Genomic DNA, 24,132 nt, shown 5'->3' with positions numbered 1-24,132 from the left:
AAGTGACCAATACCTGAAGAGATAAAATTTGAAGAAACTTAATAAACTTTGATTTGAGCAGATTTGTATTGGAATTTGTCCCTAAAATCATCTCAAGAAGCAATGACCTCAAGTAACTACATACTCTTTGTAGAGTCACATGGGATAAAAAAGTTTTGCATGATTAAAAAGGAAAAATGTGGCATCTGAACTATAGGAAACAAACTGAGGATTGCCAGAGGGGAGGTGGATGAGATGGGGTAACTGGGTGATGGGCATTAAGAAGGGCACTTCAAGTATGAGTACTTGCTGTTGTATGCAATTGATGAATCACTAAATTCTACCTCTGAAACTAGTAATACAGTATATGTTAATTAAATTGAATTTAAATAATTTTTTGAAATGTGAGTACAATCACATATACTAAACTTTGTAAAAACACATTTAGAATCACCCAATGCCATGCTCAGCTAAGGGTGGTCACAATCTCCATGGGGATGCATCTATTATCTGTTTATAAGTTGATTTTTTCTTTACAGTAGTCATGTTTGTGAAATAAAGAAGATTCTACATCTTGAGTTCTCTTTCTTACACTTTGTGAGTAGTCTCCAAGCCCCAGTGCTAGACACATTCTTGACAAAGATCCTTCGCTTGACCAAACTCTAATCAGGTTTCTCCAAGCCTTCTTCTCAACTAGGCCTCAACTGTAGGCTATAAAAACTGTATACTTTGAGTACAAATGATTTTGTCTACCCCATGCCTCCTCCACACACACACTAAAAGACTTGAAGTAACACTAGTATCATTTCTAACACTCACACCCCTGGGAAGACCCCAGCCCCCATTAAGGTGTCAGTCTGCAAAAGCTCAACACTGACAAAATAATATACTATTATTATTATTATTATTATTATTATTATAATAGATGGTGGCTTTATCTATTTATTTTTTGTTTTTTTAAAGTAGGTTCTAGGGCACATGGGTTGCTCAGTCCATTAAGCGTCCAACTCTTGATTTCGGCTTGATTTCAGCATTGTGAGATCAAGCCCACATCAGGCTCCACGCTGGCATGAAGCCTGCTTGAGATTCTCTCTCTCCCACTCCCTCTACTCCTCTCCCCACTGCACAGGCTCTCTCTCTCTCTCAAATAAATAAACAAATCTTAAAAAAAAAAAAAGTAGGTTCTATGACCAACATGGAACTTGAACTCATGACCTCAAGACCAAGAGTCCCATGCTCCACTCACTGAGCCATCCAGGAACCCCATAATTTATTATTTTTAAATTAAAAAGTAACTATTTGAAAAAAAAAAAAAGAAAAAAGATTTTCTTCTTTGTAAATTCATTTGGGTATATTTAAAGAGTGTTAGATGTTTAAACCTTTCTGGTGCAACCTGGTAACTATTTTTCTACTGGATATGTTTTCTGTAAAAAATAGATTTAATTTTGAGTAGTAAAATTATTTATAAATACACATTCACAAAAAACTATTTGCACATGACCTAATTATCCATGATTGGTTTTCACTTGTGAGCTTTCTTAAGTTTTTTTTTTCTTTTTTTTTTTTTAATTCTGAACCTTTCCTTTATTTGAGCATTCTGTACTTATTTAGCTAGAAAAGCAAATTCCCTGTGGTCCCATTAAGTATGTTGCTAAGCAAACCACCTAGCAGCATTTATAAACAGGAGGTTTGGATGTGAGCCAGTCTTACAGGTTGAGAGTAGGTCAGTGCATTTTAAACCAGCACATCATTAAAGAAGAAAGGAGACTTGCTGCTTAGCCAGCTTACATTTCTTTCTGGGCAAATGTATACACTTATTGACCTAGGCTAAATTTATTTTGCTTTTTTTTACCCCTGCATATTCCATACTGCTATATAGATTTGACTTAACAAGGACATCCTTAATTTGAAAAACAGATCTAGAGATAATCTTAAAGATCTACTTGTATACCTTTCAGGCAAAGTTGTAAATGATAGTCTAGCCTTTCCTTGCAGTCATGAGGAAATAGTCTACTGTACAACTGACACGAAGACTAAAGTTGCTATAGCTTCTTAACTGGATATTATATTTTGTGTTATTGAATTAAATCTGTGCTAGTCTACTAAGGCTACCGTAACAAAGCATTGGGTGGCAAATTAAATAGAAATTTCCCGTCTCATAGTCTGGAGACCAGAAGTCCAAAATCAGGGTGTCTTCAGGTTTGCTTTCTTCTGAGGGCTATGAGCAAGAATTTGTTCCATGCCTCTTTCCTAGCTTCCAGGGATTTGCCAGCAATGGCGATCTTTGGCTTTCCTTAGTTTATAGCAGCATAATTCCAATCTTCAGATGGCATGTTCCCTGTGTCTCTGAGTCCAAACTTCTGCTTTTTATAGGGACGGTCATATTGGATTTTGGCCCACCCTAATGACCTCATCTTAACTTGGTCATCTATAGAGACTACTTTCCCAAAAAAGGTCATAGTCACAGGTAGTGAGGATTAGGACTTCAACATCTTTTGTGGGGACACAATTCAACCCATAACAAAATTAATTCATGAAGAAGTATCAAAGACTACCCTGGCACACTAGTATTTCCATATTCCTATGAGATCCTGTTGTTTTACTCTTTTGCTATGTCTTTATTTATTGGTGTTATTGATTTAGCTTTCTGTATTAGATTTTAAAAGCACCTTAATTAATTCAGGTACAGAAAAAAGATGTATATTGATTTTTTAAAGTATCTGTAATAACGCATATATACTCCTGATGAAATATATTCATACCTGACTTTTTCTTTATATATGCCTGCATTCAAGATTTGTTTTAAAAAGCAACCTGGAGTTTCACAAGCAAAAATCATTATAATCTCAACAGATGCAGAAAAAGCATTTCATAAAATCCAACACCCAGTCACAGTAAAAACTGTTAGAAAACCAGAAAAAGTGGGCGCCTGGGTGGCTCAGTTGTTAAGCGTCTGCCTTCAGCTCAGGTCATGATCCCATCCCAGGGTCCTGGGATTGAGTAATCCGTTTAAGAGTCCAAATTTTTTCTAAGTGTAAAGCAATGAAATGCAATCAACTTCTGTCACAAGCATTTTGACTACCCTTTTCTGAAAAGAAAACTGTGCATGCAAAACACACACAAACACAGCCAGACAGTACATATTTATATTTAAAATTACCACATATTAAACTTTCCCCTACAGCATTTTCAACATTGTACCACCTTGAAATTATTGGAAACTTGTTGGGGTAGCATAAAACTAATATTGGGAATCAGGTGCCTGGGTGGCTCAGTTGGTTAAGCGACTGCCTTCGGCTCAGGTCATGATCCTGGAGTCCCGGGATCGAGTCCCGCATCGGGCTCCCTGCTTGGCGGGGGACCTGCTTCTCCCTCTGACCCTCCCCCCTCTCATGTGCTCTCTGTCTCTCTCATTCTCTGTCTCAAATAAATAAATAAAATCTTTAAAAAAAAAAAAAAAACTAATATTGGGAATCACTGATCTCGAGGGAAATGATTTTTAGGTCTTCTAATTTAACATATCACACAACAAAACTTTAAATGTTTGCTTTTAAAGCCCAGAAAGGCAAATAGAACTATTAAGGGACAACCTGTAGAGCATAAATCACGTAAGGCTTTCCTTTCTCCAATCCCAAGGCTTAAGATTTTTCTACCTCAAAAGAGAACATGGTCAATCCAACATTTATGAAAAACACATTACATGACATTTGATGTTTAAAAACTATAGTCATAATGTTTATAATAGAAGAATTTAAGGGTGGATGCCTAAACTCCTGAAGGAAACTTAATATCCTGATCAGGCCAGGATTTTCTTAAGGTATGTCTTAAAATGCTCGTTAGACAAGAAACAACGGGAACAAAAACCAAAAACAAAAACAAAAATCAGGCAGCTTACACTAAAAGCAGGCAGAAATGTAACTAAAAAATATTAAATCAAGAAGTTAAACGATAAGGCCAGGTAATAAAGTAAGGTTAAGTTTGGGAAATGGAACAAGGAATCAGTAATTTGAAGAAAAGAAGGAGTGGAACATGGATTTGGTGAAAAATGGGCACAGGCATTCGGTAATTTTTTCTCTGACTTAACAGAAAATAGTATTAATCTCAACCAAGAAAGTAATACAGGCCCTGAAGAATTTCCTCTTTATTGTGAACATGAGTATTGCTGAGACTATATTGCGAAAATAAAGAAATCATATAGGTCACTTGTTAAATCTGTCTGCTCAACAGTATGAAATGTAAGAGACTTTTATAATACAAATATGCACCAGAGTGCTGGGTCCTGAGCAGAATTCACTCAACTTCAAGTTCTTTGGAAAAAAAAAAAAAAAAAAAGGAAACTCAGCAGCTTTATTTATTACTGATGTTGGATTCAATACTGAATTTAATCTACAAATTGAAACACTCGATGATGCAATTTCTTATCTCTGTCAACACTTCTTCAATCTGGAGTTATATATGCTATATAATAAAAACATTTTTAAAAGGCAACATACCATCAAATTAATTAAAATCAACTTGAAATTAACAAAATGGCAGAAAATGCATGGTAAAGTGTTGGGAAAAGCACTGTGCTGACAATAGATGTAATATAGAACTACTATTGTTTTCTATATGGCAAAGAAGGAAGCATAACCTGCTGAGGGACTGCTATTGCACCAGATGCTATAGACACATGAACAATACATGAAGTCAGTAAGAATTCCAGCAAAGAATAACAGAGTTTAGTTCATAAAAGCCCCAGGAGATTCTAATCTCCTAGAAATAGAGCTTTCTCTCAAAGCATTAACATCACTACCCAAGTGCTCTAGTCAGAGAAAGATTTTTAATAACTTGAATTTCCTTTTTCAGAATTTAATATAATTAGGCAATGGCATCTAAAAACTCAGTCTCTCTTTAGAGAAAAAACAAGCCTATTTGTCAAATCACTTCCCAGTAAATTGATTTTTTTTACCAAATGATTTTTGAAAGACATTTCTAAAACAACTTTCTACATGAATAAAAACTTAAGAATTAACAACACACAAAATTATTAGCTGATGCAAAAAGGAAAAACAAAAAAAAAGATTCAGTATCTAATTAAGAAGCATTAAGTTGGCATCAAGTAGGAGTATGCCCACTTAATTTTTATTTTATTATACTTGTGTTATACGTAATTCATAATTAAGAACTCATTGCACAGTTTATTGTGAAAATAATCCCTTCATTTTATAGACCAAGAGTCTTAATTACTCACATAAGAAATTAATTTGCCAAAGGCCACACTGCTTACCACAAGGCTCTAAATAGCTTGTCAACAATGACATTATATTAATCTCCAATGTGTGTTCTGTGTTCATAATAGTGCATGGCATCCAATAGAATCAATGCACAATTCAGCCAAAATGCCTCACTCTTCAAGTTACCTAATTATAGAAAGAATGGAAGGATTACCATTTTCACCCACCACAAGCAACATTCTAAACCTAAGGCAAACTGAAAAAAACTGCAAATGTGTATGATTACTTCTCTCTCCCACATGATCAGACAGTACAGACTACAAACGCTCCCAAGCATTAACTAGTATGCCCCATGGTATACTTTCCTCACTGGTAACATGAAGCATGCATCTCCTATATTTTCCAAGCAAAGTAACATTTAACATAACCAATAATTCGATTAAATGACTAGAGAGTAGCATAGCGTAATGGTTAAGAGCTTGGACTCTCGAGAGTTTAACATGTGGCTTTGCTAGTACCTACATGAAAAGTGATACAACTTCTCTTTGCCTTACTTTCCTCAACTGTACAATGATGGCAAACACATCACATAGTTATTACGGCTGCCATTTAGGTACGATGGATGTAATTGGTTAATCAAGTCCCGCACATACATGCTATCAGGGGCACAATGGCAGGGCTACTGTTAACAATTTCTATAGAAGTGTTTAAGTAATCTCCTATAACAATTTACAAAGGACTGAGTACAAGTGCTTGCAAGGAAATAAACACTGCTGTGCGAAGAAGTTGAGATAACCTAAATCACTGAGTTACTTGTCCACACTGTCGCCTCTCACAGCCATTCTGTCACAGATCGCTTGTGAGCAACTTCTCATATTTTTTCAAGGTATTGAGAACGTTAAGGCTGTGTCTTAACGTGCTGCCAAGAAAGTCTGTGCTTTTTATATATTACTTGAACAACTCGTGACCACCACAATGGTTTGGGGACCTAAGCACTCATTTCTTCCTCATGGTTGGTGAATAATAAACTATAACCTGTATGTCCCCTATCAGAAAACAAGAGTGAGGGGCGCCTGGGTGGCTCAGTTGTTAAGCGTCTGCCTTCGGCTCAGGTCATGATCCCATCCCAGGGTCCTGGGATCGAGTCCCACATTGGGCTCCCTGCTCAGCGGGAAGCCTGCTTCTCTCTCTCCCACTCCCCCTGCTTGTGTTCCTGCTCTCGCTGTCTCTCTCTCTATCAAGTAAATAAAATCTTCAAAAAAAAGCAAGCAAGCAAGCAAGCAAGCAACAGTGAATGCATTTCTAGAGTAATAGCATCATTTCCAATCTCTAGCAGAAGAGCAGATACAGTGTGCATCCTAGGATGTTTATGCTATTATCAGAAGAAAGCCAGGAGTGAAATGTAATCCATATATTAAATGAAAATAAGAAGAGTTGAAGGTTTATCAGTTATGGAGCATAGCTATTAAGAAAGTGTAGCTCAGGACCGCCTGGGTGGCTCAGTCATTAAGCGTCTGCCTTCGGCTCAGGTCATGATCCCAGGGTCCTGGGATCGAGTCCCACATAGGGCTCCCTGCTCTGCGGGAAGCCTGCTTCTCCCTCTCCCACTCCCCCTGCTTGTGTTCCTGCTCTCGCTATGTCTCTCTCTATCAAATAAATAAATAAAATCTTTAAAAAAAAATCTTAAAAAAAAAGTGTAGCTCAGATATGAAGCTTATAAGATTATTATAACATCTTAGAGAACCACAAGCAATAATCAGCCTTTCTCTGTTATATCATTTCATGATCTTCTCATCTCCAAAAAGGGAAAGAAATCTAAAGTCAAATTATTCTAAAAATATCTACCTTTAGTGAGGCTAAATATATTAATGTAACAATGCTTACTTATCACTTTAAACATCTCTTAAAATGAATTCTATATATCAACACTTCTCATAAATAGGAAACTCCCATGGGCATTCATCTGCCTGGAATACCATCCTTCAATTTCATTACATGCCTAATATCATAAAGGAAAATTACACATACACAGGCACACACTCATGTAAGAATATTTTTTTAAAGATTTTATTTATTTATTTATTTATTTGAGAGAGAGAGAGAGAGCACACACACTCTGTGGGGGGGGAGGGGGCAGAGGGAGAGGGAGAAACAGACTCCCCACTGAACGCAGAGCCCCACATGGGCTCAACCCCAGGACCTCAAGATCATGACCTGAGCTGAAGTCTGATGCTTAACTGACTGAGATACCTAGGTGCCCCAAGAATATTTTTTTTAAATCTTGGGAACCTAGCCTCAGTCTCATTAAAATGATCCTACAGTTGGGGCGCCTGGGTGGCTCAGTCATTAAGCGTCTGTCTTCAGCTCAGGTCATGATCCCAGGGCCCTGGGGTCAAGCCCCACATCGGGCTCCCTGCTCAGCGGGAAGCCTGCTTCTCCCTCTCCCACTCCCCCTGCTTGTGTTCCCTCTCTTGCTGTGTCTTTCTCTGTCAAATAAACAAAATCTTAAAAAAAAAAAAAAGACCCTACAATCAATGGTGAATTGGTTATAAACAGACTTATAACAACACTTCACAATTTAATGAAGATGATTTTCAGTCCTTTCACATAGTTAATTTCATCACATACTTAGAAATGAGATGGGCAAGGTAAGTATTATTACAAACTAGAAAACTGAGGCAGACAGGGGTTTAATGACTTCTTTAAGAGCTGGTGAGTGACAAAACCTAGTCTTCTAAGTCCTGACTGAACACATATTACCATGCACACACATAGGCATCTCTATATGCATACTGCCTAATGCTATAATCCATATTTTTATTGTATGTTTTATTTTTGAAGCTACTACCTCCCCCAATGCAAAAACATATTGCTGGTTTCAAAGTTCACAATACTTACAGGAAATATACTGCTTAAATCTTCTGGCCTTTGTTTGCTTATTTTTAAATTTCACAATTACATTTTCTCTGCTTCAGAAAATTCTATTACCATATGAAAAACTATTAACCAGCCTCCTATTGACTCTAGTAAAACAATTATTGAAAAAAAGAACACAGCCCCATAAAGCATGTGCACGGCAACAAATATAATCCCTTCTTGGCAAAGATGCACAAATTAAGACTGCTGAGAAAGAAATCTGAAAGATATTTTCAAATCAATACATGTGCAATAAATGGTCACCAAGAAATATGAAAGGCAAGGGAGGTGTACATATATAAAGCTTAGCATTTAAAGAATTCCTCTAAGTGGGCTGGACTTACCAATAAAGAATAAAAAGCCAACAAATCAAAGACAGATAAGACCCCTGGTGGAATACTAGGCATACAACAGGCACTGAATTGTTTCTTATTGCCTTCAGGAGCCTTTACATTTTATGGTAACAACTACTGAGCTCTATTAAACTGAAAACAATTTTTAATACATACATACATATATATATATATATATATATATATATATATATATATATATATATAAAAATAAGTGAAAATCAGAAAAAGCTACTGCCTTCATTTCAGAGTCTTCATGACACTATATATCGCAGCTGTATATAGACAGATTAACTACACAGCCCCTTGCAAACTTTTGCCTCCATGTCTGACTCATTCAGTATGAGGGCCAGCAGAAGGTCAAGGAAAACATTTTACTAAAGCAGCTAACACTTCCCCCATCCTGGCTTAGCCACATTCAAGAAAAAAAAGCCAAAATGCCATCTCACTGTCACCAACCATAACTACAAACTTTCCTCACCCACCCAAAGAGAAGAGGCAGAATAGCCCAAGTACTGTTAGGTGAGTTCAGGGGGAGCTGCGTTACCACCGATAGATAGGTCTGACTTCCGGAACGAAAACTATGTTTGAAGCCACTATCCATATTTAAGAGACTGAAAAATTTTACCTTAACAAGCAATAGGAATAAAAGCTTTCTGACTTTTGAATTTTAAAAAAGTTAGACTTAAAATCCCATTTTCATCCAGAAGAGATAAAGACAAAACCAGGTCTGAATGAAAAAGATCCTACCTTTTCCCCTGGCATCAAGGTAAGCCCTCATGTTTTTCCATGTTTTGATTTCTTCTTCTTCTCTAAAATGAAGATTATCTATCCTTGAGGAGATGATATGAAGACTGTGTTATTGTGACCTAATAAGAAATATATATTTTGTCTTTGTCCCCATAGTCAGAGCTTCTAAAGCCTCTGTAATTCCCTACATGATAAATTGCTAGGAACACCTTTATTCTAATATTTGGTCTATGATCCCAGTTCCAAACAAAGAACTCCTAAATCCCTTGGAATTTTCTAGGTGATAGGAGCATTTTTGTTCAAATAAGTGACTCTTGGTGCGTTCTGGGATAGCTCCAGGATGGAGGCTGGTCACCAGAAAAACCAAGCGATGGTTAGAAGCTTGGAACTTACAGCTCCCCCATCCCATCATCTGGGGCAGGGAAGAAGGTGGAAACTGAGTTAATAATCAATCATGCCAGGAGTAGGAGACCTGGATTTCCTCTGGTTCCAGGAATTCAGCTGGATAGGTATCAAACCATTCTGAACACCTACAAACTCAACAGGAGATCAAAGAAAAGAATAGCAACAACTCTCTGAACAGAAAAGCGCCACTTTCTGGAAGGTAGGACTTGCGGAGAAGTGAATCCAAGGCGATATTCCGGAGGATAGACGGTGGGGGAGGGGCCTCCGTCCACCACTTCTGGAAAGTGATAGAGCAGCGGAGCACAAAATTGGAACTTTTAGAAGTCGGCTCTGCAGAGGGACGTCGCTCCAATGGCTAAGCGGGGGGTGGAACCCTCGCGGGACAGTGTGGTCTCAGGACCCTCAGGGTCACAGAAAGACTGGGGGTGCCTGAGTGCGGCAGAGCTCCCAGGTATCGGAGCGGGGAAGCTGGCTGCAGAGACGGAGCCAAGGAGTGGGCTCTCAGCTCGGGGGTGCCATAAATCGTGATCCGTGGCACAGTCGGGCCACTGTTCCACCAGCAGGGACCCAACAAGCGGCAGATGCGGGGAGACTCCCCTTCCTCCCCTGGGAGGAGTGGCGTGGGAGTGCAATGCAGGGATCTGCTGGGTTTGGAAACTCCACATGGGGTCGTGTGCTCAGTTACAGGCTGGGTGAGCACGGAGTGCGGCCAGAGACCGGGGAGAGGAGTGACTGACTGCTTTTCTCTGGGGCCACACTGAGGAGTGGGGCCCCAAGGTCTTGGCTCCTCCGGGGCAGAGATTGGGAGGCCTCCATTTTCACTCTCAGCCTCCAAAGCTGTACGGAAAGTTTGCAGGGAACAAAAGCTCCCGAGGGCAAACCTGAGCAGATTACTTAACTGGGATCGGCAAGGGCGGGGCAATTCCGCCTCCGGCAAAGACATTTGGGAACCACGGCAACAGGCCCCTCCCCCAGAAGATCAGCAAGAACAGCCAGCCAAGACCAACTTTACTGATCAATGAGAACGGCATAACTCCAGCGCTAGGGGAACACAGCACAGAGAATTCATGGCTTTTTTTACCATGATTCTTTAGTCTTTCAAAGTTAATTTTTTTAACTGTCTTTTTTTTTAAATTTTTCTTTTTCCATTTTCAACCAACATCTTATCAATCCCTTTTTTAAAAAATTTTTATTTTTCATTTTTAAAGTCATATTCTATTCCTTCATAGTAGTTACCCTTATTTTTGGCATATATATATAAGTTGTTCTCTCTTTAAAACTTTGAGATACAATTTCTTCTAACAGATCAAAATATACCCTAAATCTCTAGTGTATGGTTTTTTTCTAGTCTCCTGCCTGATCACATTCTCTCCCTTTTTTTTTTTAAATCCTCTTCTTTCTTTTTTCGAACAACTTATCAATTCCTTTTATAAAATCTTTTATAATTTTCATTTTTACAGTCATATTCCATCCCTTCATCATATTAACCCTTCTTTTCTACATATATAAGTTTTTCCTTCTTTAAAATTTTGGGAGGCGCTTTCTTCTAAAAGACCAAAATATACCCAAAATCTAGTGTGTGGCACTGATCCATGCACCAGCCTAATCATATTTGATCATATTCTGTTTTTTCTGTTTTGTTTTGTTCTGTTTTTGTTTTTATCTTTTTCTTTTTCTTTCTTTTTCTTTTTCTTTTTTTTTTTTTTTCTTTCCCTTTATTTTCCCCTGGTTTCAGATCTTTCCTGATTTGTTTAGAGTACATTTTCTGGGGACGTTGTTACCCTGTTAGCATTTTGTTCTCTCATTCATCTAATCTCCTCTGGACAAAATGACAAGATGGAAAAAATCACCTCAACAAAAAGAACAAGAGGCAGTACCGTCTCCCAGGGAACTACTCAATACGGACATTAGTACAATGTCGTAACTACAGTTCAGCATGATGACTTTAAAGATACTAGCTGGGCTTGAAGAAAGCCTGGAAGTTATTAGAGAAACCCTTTCTCAAGAAATAAACTAAAATCTAACCAAGTCGAAATCAAAAAGGCTATTAAGGAGGTGCAATCAAAAATGGGGGCTCTAACTGCTAGGATAAATGAGGCAGAAGAAAGAATCAGTGATGTCGAAGACCAAATGATAGAAAATAAAGAAGCTGAGAAAAAGAGAGATAAACAACTACTGGATCATGAGGGCAGAATTCGAGAAATAAGTGATACCGTAAGACGAAACAGTATTAGAATAATCGGGATCCCAGAAGAAGAAGAAGAGAGAGAGAGGCAGAAGGTATATTGGAGCAAATTATAGCAGAGAACTTCCCTAATTTGGGGAAGGAAACAGGCATCAAAATCCAGGAAGCACAGAGAACCCCTCTCAAAATCAATAAAAATAGGTCAACACCCCGACATCTAATAGTAAAACTTACGAGTCTCAGAGACAAAGAGAAAATCCTGAGAGCAGCTCAGGAGAAGAGATCTGTAACCAACAATGGCAGAAACATTAGATTGGCAACAGACCTATCCACAGAGACCTGGCAGGCCAGAAAGGACTGGCAGGATATATTCAGAGCACTGAATGAGAAAAATATGCAACCAAGAATACTATATCCAGCTAGGCTGTCATTGAAAATAGGAGAGATAAAAAGCTTCCAGGACAAACAAAAACTAAAGGAATTTACAAACATGAAACCAGCCCTACAAGAAATATTGAAAGGGATCCTCTAAGCAAAGAGAGAGCCTAAAAGCAACATAGACCAGAAAGGAAAACAGACAATATACAGTAACAGTCACCTTACAGGCAATACAATGGCACTAAATTCGTATCTTTCAATACTTACCCTGAATGTAAATGGGCTAAATGCCCCCATTAAAAGACATAGGCTATCAGATTGGATAAAAAAACAAGACCCATTGATATGCTGTCTGCAAGAGACTCATTTTAGACCCAAAGACACCCCCAGATTGAAAGTGAAGGGGTAGAAAACCATTTACCATGCTAACGGACACCAAAAGAAAGCTGGGGTGGCAATCCTTATATCAGACAAATTAGATTTTAAACCAAAGACTGTAATAAGAGATGAGGAAAGACATTATATCCTACTTAAAGGGTCTATCCAACAAGAAGATCTAACAATTATAAATATCTATGCCCTAACATGGGAGCAGCCAATTATATAAGCCAATTAATAACAAAAGCAAAGAAACACATCGACAACAATACAATAATAGTGGGGGACTTTAACATCCCCCTCACTGAAATGGACAGATCGTCTAAGCAAAAGATCAACAACGAAATAAAGACTTTAAATGACACACTGGACCAGATGGACTTCACAGACATATTCAGAACATTCCATCCCAAAGCAACAGAATACACATTCTTCTCTAGTGCCCATGGAACATTCTCCAGAAGAGATCACATCCTAGGTCACAAATCAGGTCTCAACCGGTACCAAAAGATTGGGATCATTCCCTGCCTATTTTCAGACCACAATGCTTTGAAACTAGAACTCAATCACAAGAGGAAAGTCGGAAAGAACTCAAATACATGGAGGCTAAAGAGCATCCTACTGAAGAATGAATGGGTCAACCAGGAAATTAAAGAAGAATTTAAAAAATTCATGGAAACCAATGAAAATGAAAACACAACTGTTCAAAATATTTGGGATGCAGCAAAGGCAGTCCTAAGAGGAAAGTATATAGCAATACAAGCCTTTCTCAAGAAACAAGAAAGGTCTCAAGTACACAACCTAACCCTACACCTAAAGGAGCTGGAGAAAGAACAGCAAGTAAAGCCTAAACCCAGCAGGAGAAGAGAAATAATAAAGATCAAAGCAGAAATCAATGAAATAGAAACCAAAAGAACAGTAGAACAGATCAATGAAACAAGGAGCTGGTTCTTTGAAAGAATTAAGAAGATTGATAAACCCCTGGCCAGACTTATCAAAAAGATAAGAGAAATGACCCAAATCAACAAAATCATGAATGAAAGAGGAGAGATCACAACCAACACCAAAGAAATACAAACAATTATAAGAACATATTAGGAGCAACTCTATGCCAGCAAATTAGATAATCTGGAAGAGATGGATGCATTCCTAGAGATGTATCAACTACCAAAAGTGAACCAGGAAGAAATAGAAAACCTGAACAGACCTATAACCACTAAGGAAATTGAAGTAGTCATCAAAAATCTCCCAAAAAACAAAAGCCCAGGGCCAGATGGCTTCCCAGGGGAATTCTAACAAACATTTCAAGAAGAATTAATACCCATTCTTCTGAAAATGTTCCAAAAAATAGAAATGGAAGGAAAACTTCCAAACTCGTTTTATAAGGTCAGCATTACCTTGATCCCAAAACCAGACAAAGACCCCATCAAAAAGGAGAATTACAGACCAATATCCTTGATGAACATGGATGCAAAAATTCTCACCAAAGTACTAGCCAATAGGATCCAACAGTACATTAAAAGGATTATTCACCACAACCAAGTGGGATTTATCCCTGGGCTGCAAGGTTGGTTCAACATCTGCAAATCAATCAATGTGATACAATACATTCATAAAAGAAAGAACAAGAACCATACGATCCTCTCAGTAGATGCAGAAAAAGCATTTGACAAACTACAGCATCCTTTCTTGATCAAAACTCTTCAGAGTATAGGGATAGAGGGTACATACCTCAATATCATAAAAGCCATCTATGAAAAACCCACAGCGAATATCATTCTCAATGGGGAAAAACTGACAGCTTTCCCCCTAAGGTCAGGAACACAGCAGGGATGTCCACTATGACCACTGCTATTCAACATAGTATTAGAAGTCCTAGCCACAGCAATCAGACAACAAAGAGAAATAAAAGGCATCCAAATTGGCAAAGAAGAAGTCAAACTCTCACTCTTTGCAGAGGATATGATACTTTATGTGGAAAACCCAAAAGACTCCACCCCAAAACTTCTAGAACTCATACAGGAATTCAGTAAAGTGGCAGGATATAAAATCAATGCACAGAAGTCAGTGGCATTCCTATACACCAACAACAAGACAGAAGAAAGAGAAATTAAGGAGTCGATCCCATTTACAATTGCACCCAAAACCATAAGATACCTAGGAATAAATCTAACCAAAGAGGCAAAGGATCTGTACTCAGAAAACTATAAAATACTCATGAAAGAAATTGAGGAAGACACAAAGAAATGGAAAAACGTTCCATGCTCATGGATTGGAAGAACAAATATAGTGAAGATGTCAATGCTACCTAGAGCAATCTACACATTCAATGCAATCCCCATCAAAATATCATCCACTTTTTTCAAAGAAATGGAACAAATAATCCTAAAATTTGTATGGAACCAGAAAAGACCCCGCATAGCCAGAGGAATGTTGAAAAAGAAAAGCAAAGCTGGCGGCATCACAATTCCGGACTTCCAGCTCTATTACAAAGCTGTCATCATCAAGACAGCATGGTACTGGCACAAAAACAGACACATAGATTAGTGGAACAGAATACGGAGCCCAGAAATGGACCCTCAACTCTATGGTCAACTAATCTTCGACAAAGCAGGAAAAAATGTCCAGTGGAAAAAAGACAGTCTCTTCAACAAATGGTGTTGGGAAAACTGGACAGCCACATGCAGAAGAATGAAACTGGACCACTTCCTTACACCACACACAAAAATAGACTCCAAATGGTTGAAAGACCTCAATGTGAGACAGGAGTCCATCAACATCCCAAAGGAGAACACAGGCAGCAACCTCTTCGACCTCAGCCACAGCAACTTCCTCCTAGAAACATCACCAAAGGCAAGGGAAGCAAGGGCAAAAATGAACTATTGGGACTTCATCAAGATAAAAAGCTTTTGCACAGCAAAAGAAACAGTCAACAAAACCAAAAGACAACCGACAGCATGGGAGAAGATATTTGCAAATGACATATCAGATAAAGGGCTAGTATCCAAAATCTCTAAAGAACTTATTAAACTCAACACCCAAAGAACAAATGATCCAATCAAGAAATGGGCAGAAGACATGAACAGACATTTTTCCAAAGAAGACATCCAAACGGCTAACAGACACATGAAAAAGTGCTCAACATTGCTTGGCATCAGCGAAATCCAAATCAAAACCTCAATGAGATATCACCTCACGCCAGTCAGAGTGGCTAAAATTAACAAGTCAGGAAATGACAGATGTTGGCGGGGATGCAGAGAAAGGGGAACCCTCCTACACCTTTGGTGGGAATGCAAGCTGGTGCAGCCACTCTGGAAAACAGTATGGAGGTTCCTCAAAAAGTTGAAAATAGTGCTACCATACAATCCAGCAATTGCACTACTGGGTATTTACCCTAAAGATACAAATGTAGGGATCTGAAGGGGTACGTGCACCCCGATGTTTATAGCAGCAATGTCCACAATAGCCAAACTGTGGAAAGAGCCAAGATGTCCATCAACAGATGAATGGATAAAGAAGATGTGGTGTGTGTGTATATATATATATACATACATACATATACACAACGGAATATTATGCAGCCATCAAAAAGAATGAAACCTTGCCTTTGCAACGACGTGGATGGAACTGGAGGGTATTGTGCTGAGCGAAATAAGTCAATCAGAGAAAGACAAGTATCATATGACCTCACTGATATGAGGAATTCTTAATCTCCGGAAACAAACTGAGGGTTGCTGGAGTGGTGGGGGGTGGGAGGGATGGGGTGGCTGGGTAACAGACTTTGGGGATGGTATGTGCTATGGTGAGCACTGTGAATTGTGCAAGACTGCTGTATCACAGATCTGTACCTCTGAAGCAAATAATACATTATATGTTAAAAAAAAGAAGAAGAAGAAGAAGATAGCAGGAAGGGAAGAATGAAGGGGGGGGAAATCAAAGGGGGAGACGAACCATGAGAGACTATGGACTCTGAAAAACAAACTGAGGGTTCTAGAGGGGAGGGGGGTGGGAGGATGGGTGAGCCTGGTGATGGGTATTAAAGAGGGCACGTTCTGCATGCAGCCCTGGGTGTTATACGCAAACAATGAATCATGTAACACTACATCAAAAACTAATGATGTAATGTATGGTGATTAACATAACACAATAAAAAAAAAATAATCAACCATGCCTACATAATGAAGCCTCCTTAAAAATATGGGTTAAAATTAAAAGATTCAGAGACCCCTGGTTTGGTGAACACATCCACATGCCAAAGGCTCCTGTACTCGGGACCCTTTTGGACCTCAAGCTATCTACCTCTTCCATCTGGCTGTTCGTCAGATCCTTTACTATATAATAAACTGGTAAACATAAGTCTGTGTCTCCCTGAATTCTGTCAGCTATTCTAGCAAACTGTTAAACCTGATGAGAGAGTAGTGGGAACCTTGATTTATATCTGGCTCGTCAAAAGTACAGGTGAAAACGGGGGACTTGTGAGTGGTATCTGAAGTGGGGGCAGTCTATGGGACTGAGCTCTTAACTTGTAAGATCTGACACTAACCTCCGGTTGACAGTGTCAGAATGGAGCTGAACTGGATGACATCCAGCTGGTATTGGAGAATTGGTCAGTATGGGGAAAACCTACTCATCTAGCATCAGAAGTGCTTTAAGTGTGGCAATACTAGAGAGTAGAGGAGGAAATAGAGTTTTTCTTTATAAAACTAAATAAAAAAATAGGTAAGACAATAATTTTGTTTTTATTTCTTTATTAAGGCATAATTTACATAGAATAGAACTTACCCTGAAAAATGGGAAATTACTACTAACCCTACAAAAATAAAGAAGGTTATAAAGGTTATAAAGGAAAACTATGAATAATATGAATGGCACCTTATAAGATAATTAGATAAAACAGACAATTTCCTATAAAGACACAAACGATACTGAAGTTGCCTCAAAAAATAGATAATATGAAAAGACCCATAACAAATGAAACATTAGGGGCACCTGGGTGGCTCAGTCGGTTAAGCATCTGCCTTCAGCACAGGTCATGATCCCAGGGTCCCAGGATCGAATCCCACTTTAGGCTCCCTGCTCATCAGAGAGTATGCTTCTCCCTCTGCCCCTCCCCCTCCTTATTTGCTTTCTCTCACATATGTGCTCACTCACTCTCTCTCTCAAATAAATAAATAAAAGTTTTAAGAAATGAAAGATTAAAGTAGCAATAAAAAAAATGCTCACAAAGAAAAGCCCAGATCCAGATGGTTTCTCCATTAAATTACACCAAATATTTTTTTCTTATTTCAGGGAAATACTTAAATTCTAGTTAGTTAACATACTGTGAAATATTGGTTTCAGGAGTAGAATTCAGTGGTTCATCACTTACACACAAGACCCAGCGCTCATCATAACAAGTGCCCTCCTTAATCCCCATCACCCATCTAGCCCATCCCTCCCCTACCTCCTCCATCAACCCTTAGTTTGTTCTCTATCAATAAGAGCCTCTTATGGTTTGTTTCCCCCTCTCTCTTGTTTTCTCCCCTCCTATATATTCTGTTTTGTTTCTTAAATTCCACATATGAGTGAAATCATATGGTATTTGTGTTTCTCGGACTGACTTATTTTGCTTAGCATTATACTCTCTAGCACCATCCGTGTCATTGCAAATGGCAAGATTTCATTCTTTTTGATGGCTGAGTAATATATACCAACATCTTCTTTATCCATTCATCAGTTGACAGACTTTGGGCTCTCTCCATAGTTTGGCTATTATTGATAATGCTGCTATAAACATCGGGGTGCACATACCCCTTCGGATCCCTACATTTGTATCTTCTGGGATAAATACCCAGTAGTGCAATTGCTGGGTCATGGGGTAGCTCTATTTTCCACTTTTTGAGGAACCTCCATACTGTTTCCCAGAGTGGCTATACCAGTTTGCATTCCCACCAACAGCGCAAGAGGGTTCCCCTTTCTCCACATCCTTGCTAACACCGGTTGTTTCTTGTGTTGTTCATTTTAGCCATTCTGACAGTACACCAAACATATTAATATCATGTCTTCAGTAACTCTCACAAAATAGAAGAGGAGGGAACAGATTCTAGCTCATTTTATGAGGCCAGTATTTCCCTGATACCATAACCAAACAAAAAACATCACAAGAAAAACATAAACAAATTATGTCTTACGAATATAGGTGCAAAAGAAGATCAATAAAATAATAGCAAACTAAATGCAATAATATATAAACAGATTTATTATACCATGATCAAATGGGATTTATCCCAGGGATAAAAGGTTGGTTTAACATCTGAAAAATCAATTAATGTAGTACTTAAAGCCAAAATAATAAAAAAATAGAAACCACATGATCATCTCAATAGATGCAGAAAAAGCCTTTGATAGAACTCAACACCATTTCACGGGGCGGGGGGGTGGGGTGAAGGCCAACAAAATCAAAAAACATTCAACAGACTAGGAATAGAAGTGAATATCCTCAACTTGAAAAAGAGCATCTATGAAAAACCGACAACTAACATCATACTTAATGGTGAAAAACTGGATGCTTCCCCATAAGATCAGAGGCAAAGCAAGGATATCTGCTCTTGCCAATTCTAGTTAACACTGTACTAGAGGTACTAGCCAGAAAAATTAGGTAAGAAAAAGAAATAAAAGGCATCCATATCAGGAAGGAAGAAGTAAAACCAACTCTATTCACAAATAACATGATCTTGTATATTGAAAATCTTAAAGAACCCACTAAAAAGCTATTAGAACTAATAAACAAGTTCCATGAGGTTGCAGAATGCAAAATCAACATACAATAATCAGTTGTATTTCTACAATTCTTAAGCAGGAGGGATGTGAGGAAGTAGAGTTAAAGCTAACAGCACTGGATTTCTTTCACAGACAATGAAAATGTTCTAGTATAGACTGCAGTGATGGTTGCATGTATCTGTGAATACACTAAAAACCACTGAATTGTATATATTAAATGGGTGAATTGTATAATTTGTGAATTGCAACTCAATATGTTTAAAAATCACTAACAACTTAGAAATGGAAATGTTTGCCTTAAAAATCATGGGCCATAAAAAGCTTTCTTGAAGTTAGAAAAAAAAAAAGTATAACAGTGTACACCGAAGGTAAACTTTTATGATAAATAAGCCAAAAAAAAAAAAGTATGCATTACTCCAAAGGGGGACAAAAGGCAAAATAAAATATTTTCTGGTAACCCTTCCATTATATCAGTGCATTATTCTTCTCAGAATTAATGCATTTGAGTTTTAATTTTTGAGGTATCTGAACTATATTACCTAAGACTTAATATCATTTATCATTTATTAATATCATCAAAGTCATTTCCTAGGGTTTTCTTTCTCTAATGCATAGATTGTAAACTCACTAAAGTTTAAGTAGATTCTTTATTCTTTTAATTCCTAAGTTATACAATATATACATTTTTAAGCAATAATCATTCCACGTTTGTTGTCAAAAAGAATCTATAATTTATTTATGAAAAAATACATATGGCATTGGGAATCAAATAGTTCACAACATCATAAATTACCTGAAGAAAAGCAAAATAGATCTGTGACATGGAACTTTAAAAACAAAGGTACAGGGCGCCTGGGTAGCTCAGTTGGTTGGGCGACTGCCTTCGGCTCAGGTCATGATCCTGGAGTCCCTGGATCAAGTCCCGCATTGGGCTCCCTGCTCAGCAAGGAGCCTGCTTCTCCCTCTAACCCTCCCCCCTCTCATGTGCTTGCTCTCTCTCATTCTCTCTCTAATAAATAAATAAAATCTTTAAAAAAATAAAAATAAAAACAAAGGTACATAGAGCAAGGGAGAAAATTAAGTTTAAGAAATACATGTATTCTTTCATGAAAAGCAGAATATGTGACTTTATATTGGGAAATATACTTCTAAACAAGTCAATAGGAGAAATGTAGTTGCCTTATTATGATCTACAAGTATCCTACGTTTTTAAAGTATTATATATACATGTCCAATATGAAATGAAGTGTCAGAAAATTTAGTTTTGGCATATGAATGTCATTTGTTAAGCATATTGTACATACAGCATATTGTACATCTACTAGCAAATGCAGATTGACAAAAAGGCATCAAACTTCCACCTTGTGCTAACTCATGAAAATCACAATATGCTACCTAAAAATAATGTAAAATAACTTAAACTCATTTAAACCTTAAGGAAAAATGAATGGTCTGTGGTGTGGACTCTTTTCATTACCATGGCTTCTCAATGATTCTCTTCCAGTTAGAGAACACTGTATACTTAATCTCATTTATTTTATAAACATAATGAAAATCAGAAAGAAAAGGACAATCTGTGTCACCTTAGTATTTTTTCCTTTACTCAATTACTTTTTAAAAGATTTTATTTATTTATTTAAGAGAAAGAGAGAGAGATGGAGCATGAGCAGGGGGAGTTGCAGAGGGAGAAGCAGACTCCCTGCTGAGCAGGGAGCCCAACATGGGGCCTGATCCCAGGACCCTGAGACCATGACCTGAGCCAAAAGCAAATGCTTAACAGACTGAGCCACCCAGGTGCCCTACTCAATTATTTTCATACCAAATATGCACCTCATTTTATGACTAACAATTCTCAATATCACTGGTGAATATGGATGAAAAAAATAGGAAAAATGTTGAATCCTGAAAGTTCTGCATAAAAAATTCCTTAAAAAAATGGTCAAGGATAGTTTTTCATGACAACAAAAACCTGACTTAATAATTGAGTATCAAACTGCCTACTTTTGAAAAATTGTCCTCTTTTCTTTGTCCTTCTCTCTATTAATTATTATTTTCTATCTTTTACATATATCCAAATTTCAAAGCTGTAGGTGTCAAATCGAGTAACAGAATATAAAACTAAAGATCCATGTTGTTATAGACTAATTGTAGATTCGTTAGTTCATGAAGTAACTAAAACTATTGTTATAATGGCCTTTGGATATGACCCACAAATTTAATTTACCTAGATTAGCCTTTGCTCTAAAATGTTCCCTAACAGTTAAGTACCTGTGAGATTACTTTTATTTACATACAGAGACATCAAATATGACAGGAAGATGAGGTAGGAGGCTTCATGCTGCAGAATGTAAGGGCCTGTGAGGGACGCGGGAGTCAGAAGGCAGGAAATGGAATCCTAGCTTTCACATTACCTGTGTGCATTTGCTTGAATCTTCACTTTCTTTTAATGTAAAAATGGGGTCATACTGACAACCAGTGAAATAAGAAAGCACCTGATACCCGGAATGGAACATAGTATGGGCTTGAATATGCTAATTGCTTTTCACATTACCATTTCCAACTAGCTAGCGGACATCTATATTCTCTAAATAACCAGCAAGTATCTCTCCCATGAATCACAGAACCAAAAGATAAAGTTGTGCTGAAACGAATGTACTAATTATTTTTGATTTGATTATGCATACATATTGACAAAGCCTTCAATTTTTTTTTTTTCATTTTGGCTGTTCTATACAGGATATGTACTGTATTGCATAAATTAAGAAACAATTTTGACATACTGTTTATTAGGTTCCTATGATATTTCCAGGGTAGAAAATGTTATTCTTTGAAGCTAAATCCAGCAAACTAAAGTAACATATAGTATGGTGCTTAGTTGATGCTATTAAAAAAAGAAAGGGATATTTAGTTTTTACAACCACCAAATATACCCTTATCTCTATACTATCTTACTATTATACCATTATGACTATCTCATCTTACCATTATTATCACTATATGTACACCTATTCAATATAATTAGGAGTATACATTAACTGATGTCCTTAATACCATACTATTTTTGTTGTAAGTAGACAATTTGCACATACATTTAAGATCCACATTAAAAAAAAAAATCTAATGATCACTGAGCCCAACCTCCTCTTGTGTTTGGCTGGAGAATAAATAAAGCAAGATCTTCATGTGGTTTTCCAAAGTAGAAATAGATAATATTTCCCCTAACTAACGAAGAAACATGCTTCTGGTAAGTAGCCCTATACTTTAGTCACTCTTGCCAGTATTCTGATATTTTCTCATTTATGTTTATAGAATGTTAATTGAATATAAGCTCTGAACAGGGATCTTGTCTGCCTTGTTTTTCATTATATATTCAACCTTCTAAATATCACCTAACACATCATAAGTGCTCAATAAATAGATATGGTAAATGAGTGGATCGTGTATTTGAGCACCCCAAAATGCTGAGAGAGGTAATGGTTTGGAAAGGCAATGTGGAGTAGCTAATACATGTATTCTCATGGGTGCCGCCAAACTCATTCACAGGCTTTGGCCCCACATACACAGCCACTCTTAGGCAGCACAATAATGAGTCCAAATCCAGATGATCAATAAGAGGCAAGAAGGAAGGCTCCAATGCCCAAAAATACACAGTTGAACTTTCCAATTTTGAAAGTGGATACTGGAAGAAATGCAAAGGTTTTATACAATCCTAAACAAATGACCAGTATTATCTAATCTAGTTGTATACCACAAACCATAACAAAAAATGACTTGTAACTCCTTTTACATGATAAAAGCCAACACAAGAATAAAGTACAGTGAGGCCTTCTTATCGTTGCTTCCACATTTCTGATTACTTCTTATAGTTGAAACCAATAGCTATAAATTTTGTAGCCAGCTAATCTGTCACTTTAGATAGGCTCAAACCTTGCTTACAAATAGAATGAATATTGAATAAAATTCTTTGGATTCAAAGCTTTAAAAATAAACATTTCAATACACACAGCTATTTCTTCAACAAAAAAAATAAGCATAAAAATAAATAAAAGGCATTTAAAGAAGTTTTATTTTGTGTGGACATATCTTTTTACTTTTAGTAAATAATTAGAAATGGAATATATGGGTCATATGGTTGTTGTAGGTTTAAAGTTTTTTGTTTTGTTTTTTAAATTCCAGTATAATTAACATGCAGCATTATATTAGTTTCAGGTGTACAATATAGTGATTCAACAGTTCTATACATTACTCACTGCTCATCACAATGAGTGCATCTTAATTCCCTTCATCTGTTTCACCGATGCCCCACCCACCTCCCCTCTGGTAATCACCAGTTTGTTCCCTATATTTAGGAGTTTGTTTTTTTGTTTGTCTCTTTTGTGAAAAGAGATTTTTAAACTTCTTTCCCTCAAGTGGCAAAAGCAGGAATGAGTGTGTAACTGATATATAAAATGTAGAATCTTTTTTTTTTCTTTCCCAAGTCCCATTCTCAGTAAAGTCAATTCTTCAAGTGCCCATCACTGTCATGTGTTCAGGACTCAATTACTTAGCATGCTCAATGGAACTCTGGGGCAGAACTCCCAGCTACCAAGAGCATTAATGGAACTAAATCCATTGTTTGCTTTCTAGTCACTACTACCACCAGGTGTTTACCACTTCTTTGATCCTATTAGATCTAAGGAAGTTAGAGGCGGTACCAAAGTCTCAACAGGAGTCAGTTGCTGAGGAGGCAGGGTGCTACTGAGCCCCGTGCCCTCCAACCTCTATGAGGCCTTCCATTCAAAGGAATCCTCAGAGTCTTTCAAAAATTCAGCTT

General features: G+C 37.5%; 1 protein-coding gene across 7 annotated transcripts in view; it reads right to left on the bottom strand.

Moving 5' to 3' along the window:
• IMMP2L (inner mitochondrial membrane peptidase subunit 2) overlaps nucleotides 1-24,132 on the bottom strand; it is an 889,807-nt gene that overhangs the window by 514,872 nt on the left and 350,803 nt on the right. Inside the window, exon 5 of one of the 7 annotated variants that reach the window (XM_054505222.2) lies at nucleotides 3,447-5,381. The exons of the other annotated variants lie outside the window; for them this stretch is intronic. Coding sequence (XP_054361197.1) covers nucleotides 5,378-5,381 — 4 coding nt within the window. The 3' untranslated portion in view covers nucleotides 3,447-5,377. Of the gene's footprint in view, nucleotides 1-3,446; nucleotides 5,382-24,132 lie in introns of those variants that run through there. 7 annotated transcript variants of the gene reach the window in all.

Source organism: Mirounga angustirostris, unplaced genomic scaffold, assembly GCF_029215605.1.
Source record: "Mirounga angustirostris isolate CCGP_5_RB_7025 unplaced genomic scaffold, mMirAng1.0.hap1 SCAF_12, whole genome shotgun sequence".
NCBI classification, from domain to species: Eukaryota; Metazoa; Chordata; class Mammalia; order Carnivora; family Phocidae; genus Mirounga; species Mirounga angustirostris.
The sequence above is the reverse complement of the archived record's forward strand: the minus strand, read 5'-3'. Positions and strand labels throughout refer to the sequence as shown.